Source organism: Sphaerodactylus townsendi, linkage group LG15 (genome assembly GCF_021028975.2).
Source record: "Sphaerodactylus townsendi isolate TG3544 linkage group LG15, MPM_Stown_v2.3, whole genome shotgun sequence".
Classification (NCBI taxonomy): Eukaryota; Metazoa; Chordata; class Lepidosauria; order Squamata; family Sphaerodactylidae; genus Sphaerodactylus; species Sphaerodactylus townsendi.
This window is the reverse complement of record NC_059439.1, coordinates 30,393,429-30,411,466: the sequence shown is the minus strand read 5'-3', so window position 1 is coordinate 30,411,466 and position 18,038 is coordinate 30,393,429. Positions and strand designations below refer to the sequence as shown.

General features: G+C 51.0%; 1 protein-coding gene across 1 annotated transcript; it reads left to right on the top strand.

The window, feature by feature from the left end:
• Positions 1-1,901: 1,901 nt before the first annotated feature.
• On the top strand, positions 1,902-17,317 carry CORO1A (coronin 1A). The gene is made up of 11 exons (XM_048518234.1): positions 1,902-1,994; positions 3,211-3,413; positions 9,032-9,154; positions 10,543-10,672; positions 10,791-10,975; positions 11,944-12,063; positions 13,311-13,415; positions 14,892-15,037; positions 15,154-15,211; positions 15,954-16,169; positions 16,307-17,317. The coding sequence occupies exons 2-11, from the start codon at positions 3,216-3,218 to the stop codon at positions 16,409-16,411; spliced, it is 1,386 nt and encodes a 461-aa protein (XP_048374191.1). The 5' UTR covers positions 1,902-1,994; positions 3,211-3,215; the 3' UTR covers positions 16,412-17,317.
• The last annotated feature ends 721 nt before the right edge of the window (positions 17,318-18,038 follow it).

Here is an 18,038-nt window from a genome sequence, read left to right as displayed (position 1 = left end):
CATTTATTTTGTTAATTGAAAGTTGTGTTTAGGTATTGCCTAATTTATACGGCACTTTTCAGTCATTCGCATCACAAAGTCACCTTGTTGAGGATGGAGGCGGGATCATAAATTGATTATTGCAACCCACTGAAACTGTTATCCAGAAATTCTCCTGCCTTCTAAGTTCTAAGCCTCCAGTCCAGGTGCTAACCCCACCCTTTCAGCCAGATTAGTAGTGGTAGCGTGTGAGCCTGGTGTATTACAGAGCATTTGTTACAGAAGTTTCTTTAAAAGAAGAAGAGTTTGGATTTATACCCCACCTTTCTGTCCTGTAATGAGACTCAAGGTGGCTTACAAGCTGCTTTCCTTTCCTCTCCCCACAACAGACACCTTGTGAGGTAGGTAGGAGCAGCAGTGGCGTAGGAGGTTAAGAGCTTGTGTATCTAATCTGGAGGAACCGGGTTTGATTCCCAGCTCTTCCGCCTGAGCTGTGGAGGCTTATCTGGTGAATTCAGATTAGCCTGTGCACTCCCACACATGCCAGCTGGGTGACCTTGGGCTAGTCACAGCTTTTCGGAGCTCTCTCAGCCCCGCTCACCTCACAGGGTGATTGTTGTGAGGGGGGAAGGGCTAGGAGATTGTAAGCCCCTTTGAGTCTCCTGCAGGGGAGAAAGGGGGGATATAAATCCAAACTCTTCTTCTTCTAGGTGGGGCTGAGAGAGCTCTGAAGAACTGTGACTTGTCCAAGGTCACCCAGCAGGAATGTCAGAGTGCGGAAACACATCTGGTTCACCAGATAAAAGCCTCTGCCACTCAGGTGGAGGAGCGGGGAATCAAACCCAGATTAGAATCCACCAGCTCTTAACCACTACGCCACCTGAGGATCTTACAGTTGGAAGGCCAAATTCACCCATGCTACTTAAAACTCAGCTGCTTTCTTGCTGACAGTGTGCATGTCAAACTGCAAGGCCACGAGGCAGATGTTCCCCCAGGCAGCAACTTTGGCACCCCCTCAAGGCTGTTTTTATGCCTGCTCTCTCCACTTCAGCTGTCTGCGGCTAGAAACCCCTTTCTCTTTGCCCACCCCAGTTGCAATCCCCAGTTTTGCCAGGTGCATCGGCTGGAGCTGGGTGGGGGTGGGCGGAGGAAGCAGCCACAGCCATTAAAATCACCTTTAGCACTTCCTTTGTCAGAGCTCAGATGCTAATCCATCCCTTACTACTTGGAGACAAAACCATGTGATGGACCCATTCACAGATAGCAGACAGTAAACTCATGCTAAGAATCTTCACAGCCTGAAGGACTAGACAGTAGAGTGATGACTTCAGTGGACGTTGGGCCGTTCCCAGGTTAAGATCTGGGTTGTTTTTGTGAGCTCTGATGAAATCAAAGCAAACAGGCTTCGCGGAGGTGAATGGATGAGGAGAGGACAGAAAAGTTGAGAAGTGTACACTTTTTAAAGAAACGTAAAACAATCTCTAAAGTGCTTCAGATTATATTGGGGGTTTTTTTTTTTGGTAACCGATGCTGATGGCAGGGTGGAAATTCTCCGCAGAAATCTTCAGGCAGAAGAGCTCTGTGCATCCTGGAAACCTGCAGCCCTGCGGATGTTTTTTTTTGGCTCAGCCAGGTAATCTCAAACTGTTTCTTGTTCTATCGGCTGGGCAGAAAAATCCTGAGCTATGCAGAACTCTCCTTCGGTCAGGAGCATTGACTCCTGCCGCTCAGAAGCTTGCTTCTCTGCCAAATACTGGGTGGCGCAAGAAGGCAACTATAACTATATGTAACGGTAACGGTGGGAAAAAATTATGGGGAGAAAATTAAAGAAACAGAGGCAGGGGTGGAGTGAAGGCTGGAAGATGGAACGAGATGCCACTTGCTGCGCGCTGGCCCTTTAAGAGACCAACCCTCCCAGCTCTGACAGTTCCAGGGCGATGGCCCTGTTAAAAAGCTCTGAGCCGCTTGCTTCATCCTCAATTCATTGTGTGGCACGTCCAATGCACAGGCTGCAGGTGAGATCTTGGGGGGAGATGGTTTGGGATGGTGGGGAAGCAGTGCAAAGTATGTATATATATGTGGGGGGGACTCCCTGCTTGCACATCAAAGAGGGGAGGGGGTTTCCACCATGAATTATTTTTATTATGCCTGTGGCACTTTCTAACATGCAAACCTGGTCCCGATCTTCATCCCGTGAGGCTGGTCATGTTATAATTTCCATTGTAAAGGCTGGGAAGCGGACGGGTGAGGCAGGCTGATTTGGCACGGCTTGACTGAGGCTTTGATTTCACCCATTGGCTATACTTGGAACCTAGTGGTTTTCCGCCAACTTCATCTACCTCGCAGGGTTTTGCAAGGATCGAACGGGATCGTCCTTTGTTCATTCCTGCCCCATGCTCCTTGGGAGGAACGGAAGGACAGAAATGTGTTGAGTACTTAAAATTTGGTATAATGTGTGGCTTGGCTGTTTTTCCTGAGCTATCCAAACGGCGAGAGCCTGCAGCCCTCTACACACATTTACTGGAAAGTAAAGTCTCATTGACTCCTGTGGGATTTACTTCTGAGTAAACAGATTTAGGATTGGACTGTAGTGTTCATCAAAACATGCAGGCACTTAGGGTAAGCTGAGTGTTGTGGGTTTTTCAGGCGGTATGGCCGTGGTCTGGTAGTTTTCACTCCTGATGTTTTTCCCGCTGGCATCTTCAGAAGCATGTCATGGTAAGACGGGTTTTTCTTACTGTACCGTGGAGAGAAACACATCTTACCGTGACATGCATGCCAGCCACAGATGCGGGTGAAATGTTAGGAGCAAAAACTACCAGACCACACCCGCCCAGCCTGGAAAACCCACAACAGCCAGTTAAATCCAGCTGGGAAGCCTTCAGCAGTTTGCTTATACTGTGCTTGCGGAACTCTCTGCCACTTACTATAAAACAGATGGTGTTGGATTAACCTGAAAGTGAGAGCGGGTGCGAATGTGGATTAATTCGTAGAGAAATCTCTCATGTCAAGATCCTTGGTGTCTGCAGCTCCCTGAAGCTGTGATTATGTCCCAAAGAAACTGGACAGGAGTCTGGGGAGGGGACGAACAGTATTCCCATATTGTCTGGGGCACGGGAGGGCTGACTGAAATTTCAGGCCCATCAGCAGCTCTGAGGAGGGCGAGCTTTCGGTTTTCAATTTGGGACCGACCTCCCTACTAACGGTCGTTGTTTGCCCCCTCTCTGCTAGGAGCCATGAGCCGCAAAGTCGTGAGGTCCAGTAAATTCCGCCATGTTTACGGCCAGCCAGTCAAGGCCGACCAGTGCTACGACGACATCCGTGTTTCCCAGATGACCTGGGATGGGAATTTTTGCTCGGTCAATCCCAAATTCCTGGCCATCGTCGTCGAATCCAGCGGAGGAGGGGCTTTCTTGGTCTTGCCGTTGTCCAAGGTAAGTTGGCTCCCCCACAAAAAAGAGGCCCGCCTCAAAACTTCCTGAATTACTTCAGTCCTGGCTCCCACCACAAAGGGGTGCGTTTTGTTCCCCCCTCCCCATAATCTACAGCAACATGCACAGATGTAAGTTCTGTGTGGCGTGGCACCCCCCCCCCCCACTTCGGGATTCAGGGGAGCGTAGCAATGGCGGCCGGCTGAGTGGGTGGGAGGGAGGGACCGGGGAGTTGTGAAACTGCCGAAGCAACAGCTCTGTGGCACTTTTTCTTGCCTTAAATGGCCTGAAGTTTGAACCTGCTGCGGAAACCGGGCCTAGAGAAAGGGAAGTGGGTTTAGGGCAGGCAGAGGGGGAAGGAAATGGGGAGAGCGGTTGGTACATTTTTCAGCTCTAGTCTTGCTTTGCATCTGTCTGTCCCAACTTCTCTTCTCAGGCCTTGATACATACAACCTTTTAACCACCTACAAAAGAGTGCCGGCAAGTTGTATTTTGGTGTAGGCCAGGGGTCTGCAACCTGTGGCTCTCCAGATGTCCATGGACTACAATTCCCAGCAGCCCCTGCCAGCATGGCCAATGGGATTTGTAGTCTGTGAACATCTGGAGAGCCACAGGTTGCAGACCCCTGGTGTAGCCTTTTCCCCCTTTCCAGTCCCCGCCCCCTTGAACTCTAGTAGGCTCCATCCTTTCACAGAGGAGCCAGAAGAGAACCTCACAGAGGCCCCTTCCGCACATGCAGAATAATGCACTTTCAATCCACTTTGCAGCTGTGCGAAATAGCAAAACCCACTGGCAAACAATTGTCAAAGTGGATTGAAAGTGCATTATTCTGCATGTGCGGAAGGGGCCAGAGTCCCCTCTCCCAAGCTTCTCACAAGTACCCCTCATTGCCCTTTCAACTGGCTGAGGAATCTCAAACTTCACTTCTGCCCCCCCCCCCCCCCGGTCAGCTGGTTATTCTTTCATCATATTCCCCAAAGAAGATTCTGGTTGGGTTGGGGGTGAGATGAGAGAAGCGGCTGAGTTTAGGCTCGGGTGGAGCCTTCTCTTTTCTCCAGCGAGGATCTGGGTTTGCCCCCCGGGGATACTAACATCTCATGACTTCAGCGTGATAGATCCAGGAGTGAGGAGCGGCCGATTCGCACTCCTCAGAGCAAGCGAACGAGGAGGGGAGGGGAAGAGGAGAGAGGAGAAACAGCAGCCGTGTGAGCTTTGGCCCATCTAGGGCAATTCCGTTCCCCCATCCAGCGGGGACGAGTGGTCTTCTGCGGGTCAACCAGGGCCCAGTTCAGAAGACGGCGGTCAAGAGCCAAGTGTGAACCCTATGTTAAGAATGGGATGACCCAGAAAGGGGTGGAGACTGAACGAAGCAGAAGGCTGCAGAACTCATGAAGTTGGAGGAAGCAAGGCAACCGGGCTGGGACCTTGATAGATCATTATAAGCCAGGGGTCTTCAAACTATGGCCCTCCAGATGTTCATGGACTACAACTCCCATCAGCATGGCCAAGCAGTAGGGCTCATGGGAATTGTACTCTATGAACATCTGGAGGACCATAGTTTGAAGACCCCTGATATAAGCTCTTCACACCTTGTTTCAGGGCACTGTGTGTGTAATTGGTGAGAGTTCTTTTGGGGACCTTCATCATCTCAACCTGTGGCTCTCCAGACGTTCATGGACTACAATTCCCATCAGCCCCTGCCAGCAGGGCCAATTGGCCATTGTAGACCATGAACATCTGGAGAGCCACAGGTTGCAGACCCCTGCTGTATACCAAGCCTCTGGAGCAGGGGTCTTCAAACTATGGCCCTCCAGATGTTCATGGACTACAATTCCCATCAGACTCTGCCAGCATGGCCAAGTGGCAGGGCTGATGGGAATTGTCGTTCCTGAACATCTGGAGGGCCATAGTTTGAAGACCCCTGCCTCTGGAGTCTTCATGAGCCACCCACTTGCAGGAAGAAATGGACTTGGCATTATCAGGCTGTAATTAGAGAGGCGTGAAACGAAACTTAAACAGGACCTTGAATTGTTACGTTAAATGTTAATACTTGATGAGTGTTATATGTTAAGGAAAACTAAGCAATTTTGTTTAAAACTTAGTTGTTGCAAAGCTCCTTCCGAGTTCTGCCCCGCTGAACCCACAAGCTGAGGTGACAGGAAATGCTTGGTTGTGACAGAAAATGGCACATTTCTCCGTGGCAGCAGGGAGTTTGTGTGTGCAGAAGGATGGACCTGAAACTGTGTTTTAGGGGCACATGGATGGCCAATGTAGAAGAAGAAGAGTTTGGATTTATATCCCCCCTTTCTCTCCTGCAGGAGGGGCTGACAATCTCCTTGCCCTTCCCCCCTCACAACAAACACCCTGTGAGGTGGGTGGGGCTGAGAGAGCTCCGAGAAGCTGTGACCAGCCCAAGGTCACCCAGCTGGCGTGTGTGGGAGTGCACAAGCTAATCTGAATTCCCCAGAGAAGCCTCCACAGCTCAGGCGGCAGAGCTGGGAATCAAACCCAGTTCCTCCAGATTAGATACACAAGCTCATAACCTCCTACGCCACTGCTGTACTTTGACTTTCTGGGGAGGGGGCTGAGGCTCAGGGGCAGAATCTGCTTGGCATGTGGAAAATCATAGGTTCAATCACCGAGATGGCCAGGTAAAAGATGTGATGTCAAAGATGTCCACCTGAGACCCTGGAACGCAGCTGCCAGGCAGAGTAGAAGACCCTGATCTTGACACATGAAGAGCCTGACTTCATGCGTGCTCGCGTGTCTTCGACCAGACTACACATCTACCATTTTTAAAGTTCTACCATTCCTTCAAAGAACTCACAGTTCCCTTCCTCTATATGAGGGGTCTGCAACCTGTGGCTCTCCAGATGTTCATGGACTACAATGGCCAATTGGCTATGCTGGCAGGGGCTGATGTGAATTGTAGTCCATGAACATCTGGAGAGCCACAGGTTGCAGACCCCTCTATGTTATCCTTACAACAACCTTATGAGGTAGGTTATGCAGAAAGAGTGGCCCAAGGGAGCTTCACAGATGAGGGAGGGATTAGAACCCAGAATTTCCCATTCATAGATTGATTATATCACTACTATATCGCACTATATCATAGACTGATTATATCACCACTATATCACACTGCCGCCTAACAGGCTACTGCTGTTCCGTGATGGCCTGCGGATTTGGGTCTAAAAAGCCATTTAGGAGCGAGGGGATAACTCCTCACCTGTGTCATTTGTCCAACTAGAAGTGGCTTTAAACTTGTATTTGTGGGGGAGACCAGACCCCACACTGTGTCTATTCCCCCCTTAAAGTTGCAATCACGGAGTCCAGTCTGGGGTCACAGTGCAGCGAGCATGGTTTCCCCGGTGCAATTTCCCAGATTAGAAATGTGCCCCTTTCCCCGGATAATTCAGATTGCAGTTATAGCACACGTTGGGAGGGGGCTTCAGTCCCCCGCCACACTCCATTGTCCTGACTTGAAATAATCTTGGAGGGTCTGTATTTAACCATCAAGGAAACCCAGGCCCGACATCTCCCAAACCTGGCTGGGATTGCAGAAACGGAAGCAGCCGATTGTAAGTCAGTCACAGCCGCAGCCCCAGATACTCTGGGGTTGCCAACTCCCTGGCAAGTATCCCAAACCCCCTCTTGCTCCTGTGCACATAACCATAGTTTGGGGTGCAGAAATCAACCCGGGAAGCCTGCAGCCAGACGCAATGGCCTCCCTCATGTGATTCAGCTCAGTCGGAAACAATCTATAAATTGAGCAGCTAAAAATAAATATTCCTACTAAGAATATCGGCCGACCGAGAGGCTGCTGAAAGCGCAGGAAAGGGGCTGGTTGGGAATCTGGCCACCCAAGAGTTAAACTTTAAGAAGCGTGCTGTGGATGGGGGGTGAGGGAGAAGTGGTGGTTACATGTGCGCTCACACAAAGGAGCCATGTGTGCGGCAGGGAAGGAAGGAAGGCAGAAAAGCAGGCGCTTTGTTGGTACACCCGGTGTGGAGGAGCACAAAAATTGGACCGGCACCCAGCTTTGCTGCAGAGTTCTTCTCTTTGGTTTTTAAGAAAATGTTGTTGGCTTCCACACATTATTTGGGAGGGGACATGACACTCCCCCCCCTCCCGGAGTTTCAAGATGTGAGACTGTGTATGGGCAAACGCTAATAGTTTTTGAAAGGAGGGGAGATTCCAGTTCCAAAAAAAGAAGAAGAAGAGTTTGAATTTATATCCCCCCTTTCTCTCCTGCAGCAGACTCAAAGGGGCTTACAATCTCCTTGCCCTTCCCCCCTCACAACAAACACCCTGTGAGGTAGGTGGGGCTGAGAGAGCTCCGAGAAGCTGTGACTAGCCCAAGGTCACCCAGCTGGCGTGTGTGGGAGTGTACAGGCTAATCTGAATTCCCCAGATAAGCCTCCACAGCTCAGGCGGCAGAGCTGGGAATCAAACCCGGTTCCTCCAGATTAGATACACGAGCTCTTAACCTCCTACACCACTGCTGCTCTCCCCCACCATGATTGAGAAACCTCAATCTAGAAGAAAACAGAGGCCCCAAACAAGATAGATTGCAGCAAAGATGATTCCTTCCTAAATTATGCTTCAATCTGGCCATGCACATGACCCGCCAAAATTTTTGTTTTGCAGCGTGCAGAGGCGTATCTAGGGAAAATGTAGCCTGGTGCAAAAGCTGAGTTTTCCGCCCCACCCTTGCATGGGCAGCCGCCCTCCCCCACCATGACCAAACAACGTTTTTTTGCACCAGGTCATCTTGAAGTCACCATCGCAGTGTATGGACTTGGGGGTATGGAGGATTTTCCACCCCCTACATGACTAAATGGTCATAGCCCTGGGACATTTGATCCCGTGTACCCCTGGGCAGTACGCCCCTCGCAAGCTAGCAAAGGCACTAGGAGTTTGCCAAGGAGTGGTGGGTACTCTGCCCATGATGCCCCACAGTGGTGGCAAACCTTTGGCACTCCAGGTGTTATGGACTACAATTCCCACCAGCCCCTGCCAGCATGGCCAATTGGCTATGCTGGTAGGGGCTGATGGGAATTGTAGTCATAACATCTGGAGTGCCAAAGGTTCGCCACCACGGCCCTGGGAAGTAATGGGAGAGCCAAGATCCAGAATTCTCCCTTCCAGCTTCAGATAGCCGCCGTATTGGTCTGCAGCAGAAGAACTAGTTTTAAGTTGAGCACTTTCTTAGAGACCAGAAAGATTTCTGCTTGCGAGAGTCAAGGTCAAAAGGCATCTGATGAAAATCTTGCTGGATTTTAAGGTGCGACTGGACCCAGATCTTGCTGTTTCTTCTGGCTGCTTGTGTGTATGAAGTAGAGAGTTGAGAGAGAAGAGAGAGAATATTTCCGTACCTTTAAGCTTGGACAACCGTTTACTTTGTGGCATTCCTTGCGCTTCTTCATTGTGGCCAGGAGGGGTCACCCTAGCTAATTTGCAAGAGTTTCTCAGCTCTGCTGTGTAAAGCAAGGACCGTTTTTAAAAAAAGAGGTTGAATAAATCCGCACCTTCAGGCTAGGGGTGAGTTCTGGGTCCTGCAAAAAAGTTGCACACTTCTTGAAAGGTGTACTTTTCTCTCCCTCCTCCTCCTCTTGCAGACTGGCCGCCTGGATAAGTCCTACCCCGTTGTCTCGGGGCACACGGCCCCTGTGCTGGACGTGGAGTGGTGCCCCCACAACGACAACGTCATTGCCAGTGCATCCGAGGACTGCAGCGTTATGGTGAGTGAGGAAAAGGGGAAGAGCAGAGTGAAGTGACATCAGTTGTGGGGAGAGGAGAAGGTGTGGCTTGGAGCAAAGTGGGTGTGGCTTATGTGAGACATATCTGGCCTTAGAGAAGTAGAGGCAGCCGAGAAGAACACAAGGCAATAAGACAGAGGTCAGAAAAGGATGGGGTCATTAGATCAGGAAGGGACGGAAACTACCAGGGACAGCAGGTTTCCAACAGGAGATCTTACTGAAACTGAAAGGCGAAACATTGCTCAGGGAGAGACAACTTACAGTCTGAAAAGGGCTGCTCTCAGGCAGTTTTCTGACCCAACCCCCTGCACATCACAGAAGAAGAAGAATTTGGATTTATACCCTACCTTTGTCTCCTGTAAGGAGACTCAAGGGGGCCTACAAGCTCCTTTCCCTTCCTCTCCCCACAACAGACATCTTGTGAGGCAGGTGGGGCTCAGAGAGTTCAAAGAGAACTGTGACTAGCCTAAGGTCACCCAGCAGGAGTGCAGAAACAAATCTGGTTCACCAGATAAGCCTCTGCCACTCAGGTGGAGGAGTGGGGAATCAAACCCAGTTCTCCAGATTAGAATCCACCAGCTCTTAACCTCTACAGTACACAGACTGAGGTCGATTCCGCACTTGCGTTATCGACCAAAGTTCGAGCTGCGTTTGACCTAAGTGCTCCACACAACCACTGGGATCGACGTGGTTTTGTACCAGCTTCGCCCCGTGTAACGGTCAAATTTCTGATTCCAGTTGGGAACTACTACTTTTTCAGGGAACCACGCTCGAACTCAGCTCGATTCCAGTAAAATGCGGAATCTCTGGTGCCAGGAGTCCCCCATTCAGCCAATCACAGCTGAGTGTTTCGGGCATGCGTACAGCTGGCCAATCGCAAAACGCCACCTTCGTCCCTCCATTCCTGTGGCAGTTTTTTTAAATAACGTGTGTGGGGATAGACGGAACATGGCCGTAGAACAGCAGCCAATCGGAACGGAGTGGCAAAGAGGCACAGGATGATTCCGCCCTCCGAGCTGGGATTAAGCTGGTTGCAGTGGGGAACAACAATGGCTTCGACCTAGGTCAGTACCCTTCTTAGGGAACTGGGTCGAACCTATTTTACTCGTGTGCGGAATCGCCCTGAGAGGCATGCTCTGCAATCCATCACAATGCTGCTGAGGGCAGGAGGGTGCGATCCAAGTGGTGCATCCCAGTATCCTCTGCAACACTCCATGAGATGCTCTCCAATTCATCTTCCAAAATTTGTCCCCCATCTGCCGCAGGGGTCGGTTGTAGTTCTGCCAGGAAGCAAAGCATTACTGGGTGGGATAAAATCCCTTGGCTGTCCTGCCACGTCTGCCCTTTATGTTGTCCCTTCTCGCTTCCAGGTGTGGGCAGTGCCCGAAACCGGCCTCGTGCGGCCTTTGAACGAACCCCTGGTGACCCTCGAAGGCCATTCCAAACGGGTGGGCATTGTCGCCTGGCACCCGACCGCCCAGAACCTTCTGCTCAGCACAGGTAATCCGCCGGCAGGCACAGCGGGCGACTGTGAGCCGAATCCAGCCGAACTCTTCTCTCAGGTCTATTCATTTTCAAGCCACCTTCATTCGTCTCTGTGACCTCGCTCTCTCAACAGGTTGCGATAATGCAGTGACCGTCTGGGACGTGGGAGTCGGGCAGGCGTCCGTCACGTTGGACAACCTGCACCCGGATGCCATCTACAGCTCGGTTTGGAACCGGGACGGATCCCTGCTCTGCACGGCCTGCCGGGACAAACGGGTCCGACTGTTTGACCCACGGGCAGGGGGTAAAGTTGCCAATGTAAGTGAAATTAGCACGCTTGATCTGGCAGTGCCAGGGGGTGCAGATTTGGACTAGTTGGGACAGGGGTGTCAAACTCACGGCCCTCCAGATGTTCATGAACTACAATTCCCATCAGTCCCTACCAACATGAGCATTGGCTATACCGGCAAGGGCTGATGGGAATTATAGTTCATGAACATCTGGAGGGCCATGAGTTTGACACCTGTGAGTTGGGAGAATGGAAGGATATATACCAGAGGTGGCGAACCTGTGGCACGTGTGCCAGAGAGAGCACTCAGAGCCCTCTCTGTGGGTACATGCGCCATCGCTCCAGTTTGGGCACTCGCAGAGATGTAGCAACAAGAGGACGGGGGTGCGCGTGATGCATCAGGTGTGCACCCCTGCAGGGGCATGGTGAGGGTGTTCCGGGGGCGTGGTGGGGGCATTCCAGGACTGGATGGGGGCGTGGCAGAGGCGCAGGGCACACACGTGCCCCGGGTGTAGTTCCCCCTCCCTCTGCCCCGGCACTCGATCTCTAAAAGGTTCGCCATCACTGATATATACAAACAGTTGTCTTGTTGAATCAGCTCAAAGACCTAGAAGAAGAAGAAGAGTTTGGATTTATATCCCGCCTTTCTCTCCTGTAAGGAGATTCAAAGGGGCTGACAATCTCCTTTCCCCTCCCCACAACAAACACCCTATGAGGTGGGTGGAACTGAGAGAACTCCGAAGAGCTGTGACTCGCCCCAGGTCACCCAGCTGGCACGTGTTGGAGTGCACAAGCTAATCTGGTTCCCCAGATAAGCCTCCACAGCTCAAGTGGCAGAGCAGGGAATCAAACCCAGGTTAGAGTTCACCTGCTCTTAACCACTGTGCCACTGCTGCTCCAGGGCATGAGAATGTCAGAGCTGTGAGCCTAGATGGAACAGGTGTGGCTCTTATCCACGCTGCTTCTGATGCCCTCTGTTTCCACGTCTCATCAACAGGAACTGCCTCGTCCTCATGAGGGATCACGTCCTGTCCGGGCTGTTGTGGTGAACGACGGGAAATTGCTGACCACTGGCTTCAGCCGCATGAGCGAGCGACAGGTGGCTCTGTGGGATCCGGTGAGGAAAAAAAATTAGGAATGGTGCTTAAGCTATATAAACACGAGCCTTTGGTGGCATTAACAGGAGTGACGAAGTCCTGCCCCATCAGCGGGAGTGAAGGAAGGCAGCCCCTTTCAAACACAAGAAATTCTGGTCCCTGCAAGAGTCACAAACAGGATCTTTGACAAGACTGCAGCAGCCATACTAGATAAGTGTGGGGTGGGGGGAAGAGTTGGTTTAATAATAATTTTTAACAGAATACTTTAGAAGAAGAAGAAGAAGAAGAGTTTGGATTTATACCCCCACCTTTCTCACACAATCACAACTTATTATGAATTCCAAGGAAAGGAGTCTCTGGCCACTATGTGGAAAACAAACGCCAAACGCCTTTATGCACACACACAATCGTTACACCCAGGGATCAGAGTCTGGGTAAAATATGTGTTCGTTTTGCCCGTCTAGCCATCCACAGCAAACAGACCAAATGTTGGGTGGAAGCTGCAATGAGTACCTTCACACAACACTACTCCTTTATGGAATGTTCATATGAACTATTCAGGTCAAACACATCTCTCAAACTTTCGTCACGTGCTGTCCACACTTAGAAGAAGAGGAGTTTGGATTTATACCCCACCTTTCTTTCCTGTAAGGAGACTCAAGGTGGCTGACAAGCTCCTTTCCCTTCCTCTCCCCACAACAGACACCTGGTGAGGCAGGTGGGGCGGAGAGAGTTCAGCGAGAACTGTGACTAGGCCAAGGTCACCCAGCAGGAATGTAGGAGTGCGGGAACACATCTGGTTCACCAGATAAGCCTCTGACACTCAGGCGGAGGAGTGGGGAATCAAACCCAGTTCTCCAGATTAGAACCCACCTGTTATTGACCACTACACCATTCCATGAAGTATACAGCCATTCTTTTATCCATTCTTACAATAGTTCTACATGGTAGGGGAGGTGATCCCTGGATTGCTGATTGGGTTTGGGAGAGGCTGTCTCTGAGGGCAACCTGGTGAGTTCATGGCAGATGTCAGCAGGGACTTCCTGGGTCAAAGCTCCTATCTCTGGCTCAGCAAACCATCAGCAGGGCTTGTCCTTTGAGCAACACCAGAATCCCTGGATCCAGCAATTGTGAAGGAGGACGTTCGCATGTCCTGCGGAAACAGAATAATCTCGGACTTGGACTTCAGCACCTGTGGCTTCTCCAGCTGGAGTCACTGGCCCCAAACCACTCCTTGCGTTTAACTCCCCTTCTCTTTGCTCCGCAGAGGAATCCCGAGGAGCCGTTGACCCTCCAGGAGCTAGACACGAGTAGCGGGGTTCTGCTGCCTTACTATGATCCCGACACAAATGTGGTTTACCTGACTGGCAAGGTAAAGGGTGCTGCGACTCGGTGCTTGACGTGCGGAAAGTTCCTGGTTCAAGACCTGGCATCTCCAGTTAAAAATGATCTAGGGCAGCCATTCTCAACCAGGGTTCCGTGGTACCCTGGGGTGCCATGAGCATGTCCCAGGGGTACTGCGGCAACACTACCCCCCCCCCGTTTTTGTGGTGTCTCCCACCGGCACCAGCAAGGACATGGAGCTGGCCCATGGGGTCAGCAGCCACCCCCCCCCCCCCCAGTGCTTCCCTTCACCCTGGGAGGGGAAGGTGGGGGGGTGTGGCAAGCAGGGGCAATGGGAGGGGAAGGTGGAGGGTGGCGGCAGGGGTACTGTAAGATATGAAGAGTGAGGTCAAGGGTACCCTGACCTTGAAAAGGTTGGGTTGGGAAACACTGACCTAGGGGATGGAGGTGATGGGAGAAATCTCTATCTGGGACCTTGCAGAGCGGCTGCCATCTGAGTAGACCAGGGGTAGGGAACCTGCGGCTCTCCAGATGTTCAGGAACTACAATTCCCATCAGCCTCTGTCAGCATGGCCAATTGGCCATGCTGGTAGGGGCTGATGGGAATTGTAGTTCCTGAACATCTGGAGAGCCGCAGGTTCCCTACCCCTGGAGTAGACAATGCTGAACTTGACGGAACAGGGGTCTGATTCTGTATAAGGCAGCTTCGTGTGCTCAGGTGACCTGGATGAGTGCGATTTGGTCTGGGGACAGACTGAAGGAACAGCTGGCAAAGATTTCATTCAAAATGGTCACAGGTCTGGAGCCCATGCCTACGAGGAGAAACTTAGGGAGCTGTTTAGTTTGGTGAAGAGGTGCTACAATAGCCATGCTTAACTATTTGAAGGAATGTCATGTTGGGGAGGGAGCAAGCTTGTTTTCTGCTGCTCCAGAGACTAGGACCAGGAGTCATGGGTTCAAGGTGAAGGAACAGAGATTCCACCTAAACATCAGGAAAAACTTCCTGACAGTAAGGGCTGTTCGACAGTGGAGTGCGCTACCTCAGAGTGTGGTGGAGTCTCACTCTTTGGATGTTTTTAAAGAGAGGCTGGATGGCCATCTGTCAGGAGTGCTTTGACTGTGTGTTCCTGCATTTCAGGGGGTTGGACTTGATGGCCCTTGGGGTCTCTTCCAACTCTATGATTCATTCAAACATGTAGCTGCAAGTTGAGATTATACACCACAGGGGAGACAGCGGGGCGGAGTGGGGCGGGGACTCTGAAACTGACATTGCAATAAGAGTTTGGGGACTAGAAACTGACATTGAATATAAGTAAATAAATGCAAAACAGCAGGCATTGGTGGAGATGGGAAAATAGCATCCCCGGGGGGATCTCTTCTAAGGCCATCTAACCCTAACCCCTAACCCTCACCCCTAACCCTAACAGGACAAAATGGCTTTTCAAACAGGAAAGCTTTAGAACAGCGAAGAAGGATCAGCACTCCAAATGTCCTTCCTCCACAGGGTGACAGCAGCATCCGCTATTTTGAGGTCACAGGAGAGGCTCCCTTTGTGCATTATCTATCCATGTTCAGCTCCAAGGACTCACAACGGGGCGGGGGCTGGATGCCGAAACGCGGCCTGGATGTCAGCAAGTGTGAAATTGCCAGGTACGGTCTGGGGAGGGAGAAACACCGTGATTCTTGGCTCCCAAGACGCATCCTTCTCTCCCCCCCCCACTCCCAAAAACTCAACCATCCTTGAGTGACATTCTTGTCCCTTTCAGATTTTACAAGCTCCACGAGAGGAAGTGCGAACCCATTGCCATGACTGTGCCTCGGAAAGTAAGTCAAGATTCCTGTGTTATTTCAAGTCGGGCTGTAGGGGTGGGGGGGAAACAGATAGTAAAGCGGACTACGCTAGTGTGGTAAACCTCCGCCCTCCCCCCCTCCTGGCCTTTTGTCAAGGTGGCTGAGTTTAAAAGAAAACTTCCTAGAGAGGAGTCTCTCAGCCCCACCTGCCTCACCAGGTGTCTGTTGTGGGGAGAGGAAGGGAAAAGGAGCTTGTCAGCCACCTTGAGACTCCTTACAGAAGAGAAAGGTGGGGGTGTAAATCCAAACTCCACCTCAAGGAGCCAGCTTGGTGTAATGGTTAAGAGCAGGTGCACTCTAATCTGGAGAACCGGGTTCGATTCCCCGCTCTGCCACCTGAGTTGTGGAGACTTAACTGGGGAACCAGATTAGCTCGTGCACTCCAACACATGCCAGCTGGGTGACCTTGGGCTAGCCACAGTTCTTTGGAGCTCTCTCAGCCCCACCCACCTCACAGGGTGTTTGTTGTGGGGGAAGGGCAAGGAGATTGTCAGCCCCTTTGAGTCTCCTTACAGGAGAGAAATGGGGGATATAAATCCAAACTCTTCTCTTCCTTGCCACATTTCTAACCTGGGAGATACTTTTCAGGCAATTCTGGAGGCAGAGAGACTCAGCAAAGTTCTGGAGTGCTTTAAAGTTCAGGAATGGGGGAAAAGCTCTTCATCTCTCTGAAAGAGGCCTTTTTTGTCCTGATTTGTCTGAATTTGTTCTACAGTCAGACCTGTTCCAAGAAGACCTGTATCCTGACACGGCCGGCCCGGACTCTGCCCTGACAGCAGAAGAATGGCTTTCAGGGAAGAACGGCCACCCCATCCTCATCTCACTCAAGGACGGCTACACTCCCCAGAAGACCAGAGAGTTCAAGGTCAACAAGACCCTCCTGGAAGGGCCAAAGAGAAGCCAAGTATCCCAGGAAAGGGCACAACAGGGGGTAAGGAAGGAGAGGCCCACAAGATGTGACTGGGGTCACTTGCACTGTATGGGGCTCAGGAATGAGAATATATTCCGGGGGGGGGGGGGAGAGGTGCTGTGAGTCGTAACCGAAGATGACCGTCTCGTCTCTTGCAGGGCTCTGCTTTAGAGCAGCTCTCGGACGATCTGAAGCGGCTGCAAGCCACCATCTCCGAACAGGAACGGCGCATCTCGGAACTGGAGCACCTTGTGAAGAAATAGAAACTGCTGTGCTCCCCACCGGACCAACCGATCTGCTTCCCCTTCTGTCCCACCAGACTTGATTCCAGCGGTCTTTCAAAAACCCTCCCGTCTTTTGTGGGTGGATCCTCAGGGCATTATTAAGCTCCACCCACTCCAAAACTCAGGGCAGGAACCAGCTTCGCGGGGGGGTGGGGCATCTGTCAGGGCCATTTCCCATTGCAGTTTGCTAGTCTGACAAGCTCCAGGCGTGTCAAACTCGTGGACTACAGTTCCCATCAACCCCTGCCAGCATGGTGCTGGCAGGGGATGATGGGAACTGTAATCCATAACATCTGGAGGGCCACGAGTTTTGACACCTGTGAGTTAGACAAATGCTGTATAATACCTTGGAGGCACTAGGCTTCTGGGAAATTGAGGACAAATTCCGAAGCCCTCCTCTTCCTGAGGCTGTTGTCTCTTAGAGAGCAGGAAGGGTACCTGCTTTCTCACCCTTCCCTTCACCCTTTCCTCAGCCGAGGACTCCCTTCTCCAGAATGTCTTCAGGAAGTATTAGGAGATCAACTCCTTCACTTTGACTTCGGAGGGCAGGGCCCTGACAATTAAGCCGACGGCCCAGTTGATTAGAAATACACCGATCAACTAAAACTGTACCCCTAAGTATGTATATGTACAAACCCTTTTAAAAAACGAACAAGTACTTCCATTGAAAAAGCCCTGCAGATGGTAAAGCCCTTTTAATTGAGAGCCGCGCCCTCCCCCCCGCCGTGCGAGAGGACGAATGTTTCTTCCTTGATGCCTGCTGCAGCAAAATACGCGCGTCATCTCAAAGCAAAACAAAGGGCCGACTTTTTCCTTGTAGAGCTATGGTTTTTTAAAAATAATTTGCATATTTATGCAGATTGATTAAATAGATTAAAACATTAATTGACTACGATTCCTTTGCGTGACTGCCCCAGGTTTGACTCTTATCCTAGGGGACAGTTGGGTTTCTACGTTTGCAGCCTCGTGGGGAGGTCTTGGAGGCAGGACGGATGTTATAATACCACCACCATTTTTTAAAACCTAAAACTCAATCAGGGAGATTTGGCTCTTGAGCACCACCAGAGGGCAGTAAATGTAAATCTATCATTGCACTATTTTCCTGTGTGACACACAGAGCCATATCGGACTGCTACTTCTTGGAGAGTCGTAAAGGCAGCGCTCCACCCAAATTTCCAACAAAGTCCTGGGATTGAAAGGGGGGAAAATTGAACTCCTTTTAGTGCTGTAAACAGCCCATTCTGTTTATCAGTTTCTTAATAGCTAGACTTTGCTATGTACCAAAAGGCCTTTCTTTTTCAGACTGCTAATCTGCCTCTTTGGGGAGCTTGAATAAAGCCTGCACATAACTGCAAGCAGTGTATTGTCAAAGGCTTTAACGGCCGGATTTAACTGGTTGTGGTGGGTTTTCCGGCTGTGGTCTGGTGGATCTTGTTTCTAATGTTTCGCCTGCATCTGTGGCTGACATTTTCAGAGGTGTATCACAGAGGGAAGTCTGTTACACACTGTGTCCAGTGAGAATCGGAAATTCCCAGCCACAGATGCAGGAACAAGATCCACCAGACTACAGCCACACAGCCCGGAAAACTGCAAGCAGTGTTTCCTT

What these genes read in the sequence shown, in the direction of transcription:
- CORO1A (XM_048518234.1), top strand. Translation starts at nt 3,216, where the DNA reads ATGAGCCGCAAAGTCGTGAGGTCCAGTAAATTCCGCCATGTTTACGGC. An exon ending in TGGTCTTGCCGTTGTCCAAG is followed by an intron (nt 3,414 to 9,031) that starts GTAAGTTGGCTC and finishes CTCCTCTTGCAG; the next exon opens with ACTGGCCGCCTGGATAAGTC. An exon ending in AGCAAGTGTGAAATTGCCAG is followed by an intron (nt 15,038 to 15,153) that starts GTACGGTCTGGG and finishes TGTCCCTTTCAG; the next exon opens with ATTTTACAAGCTCCACGAGA.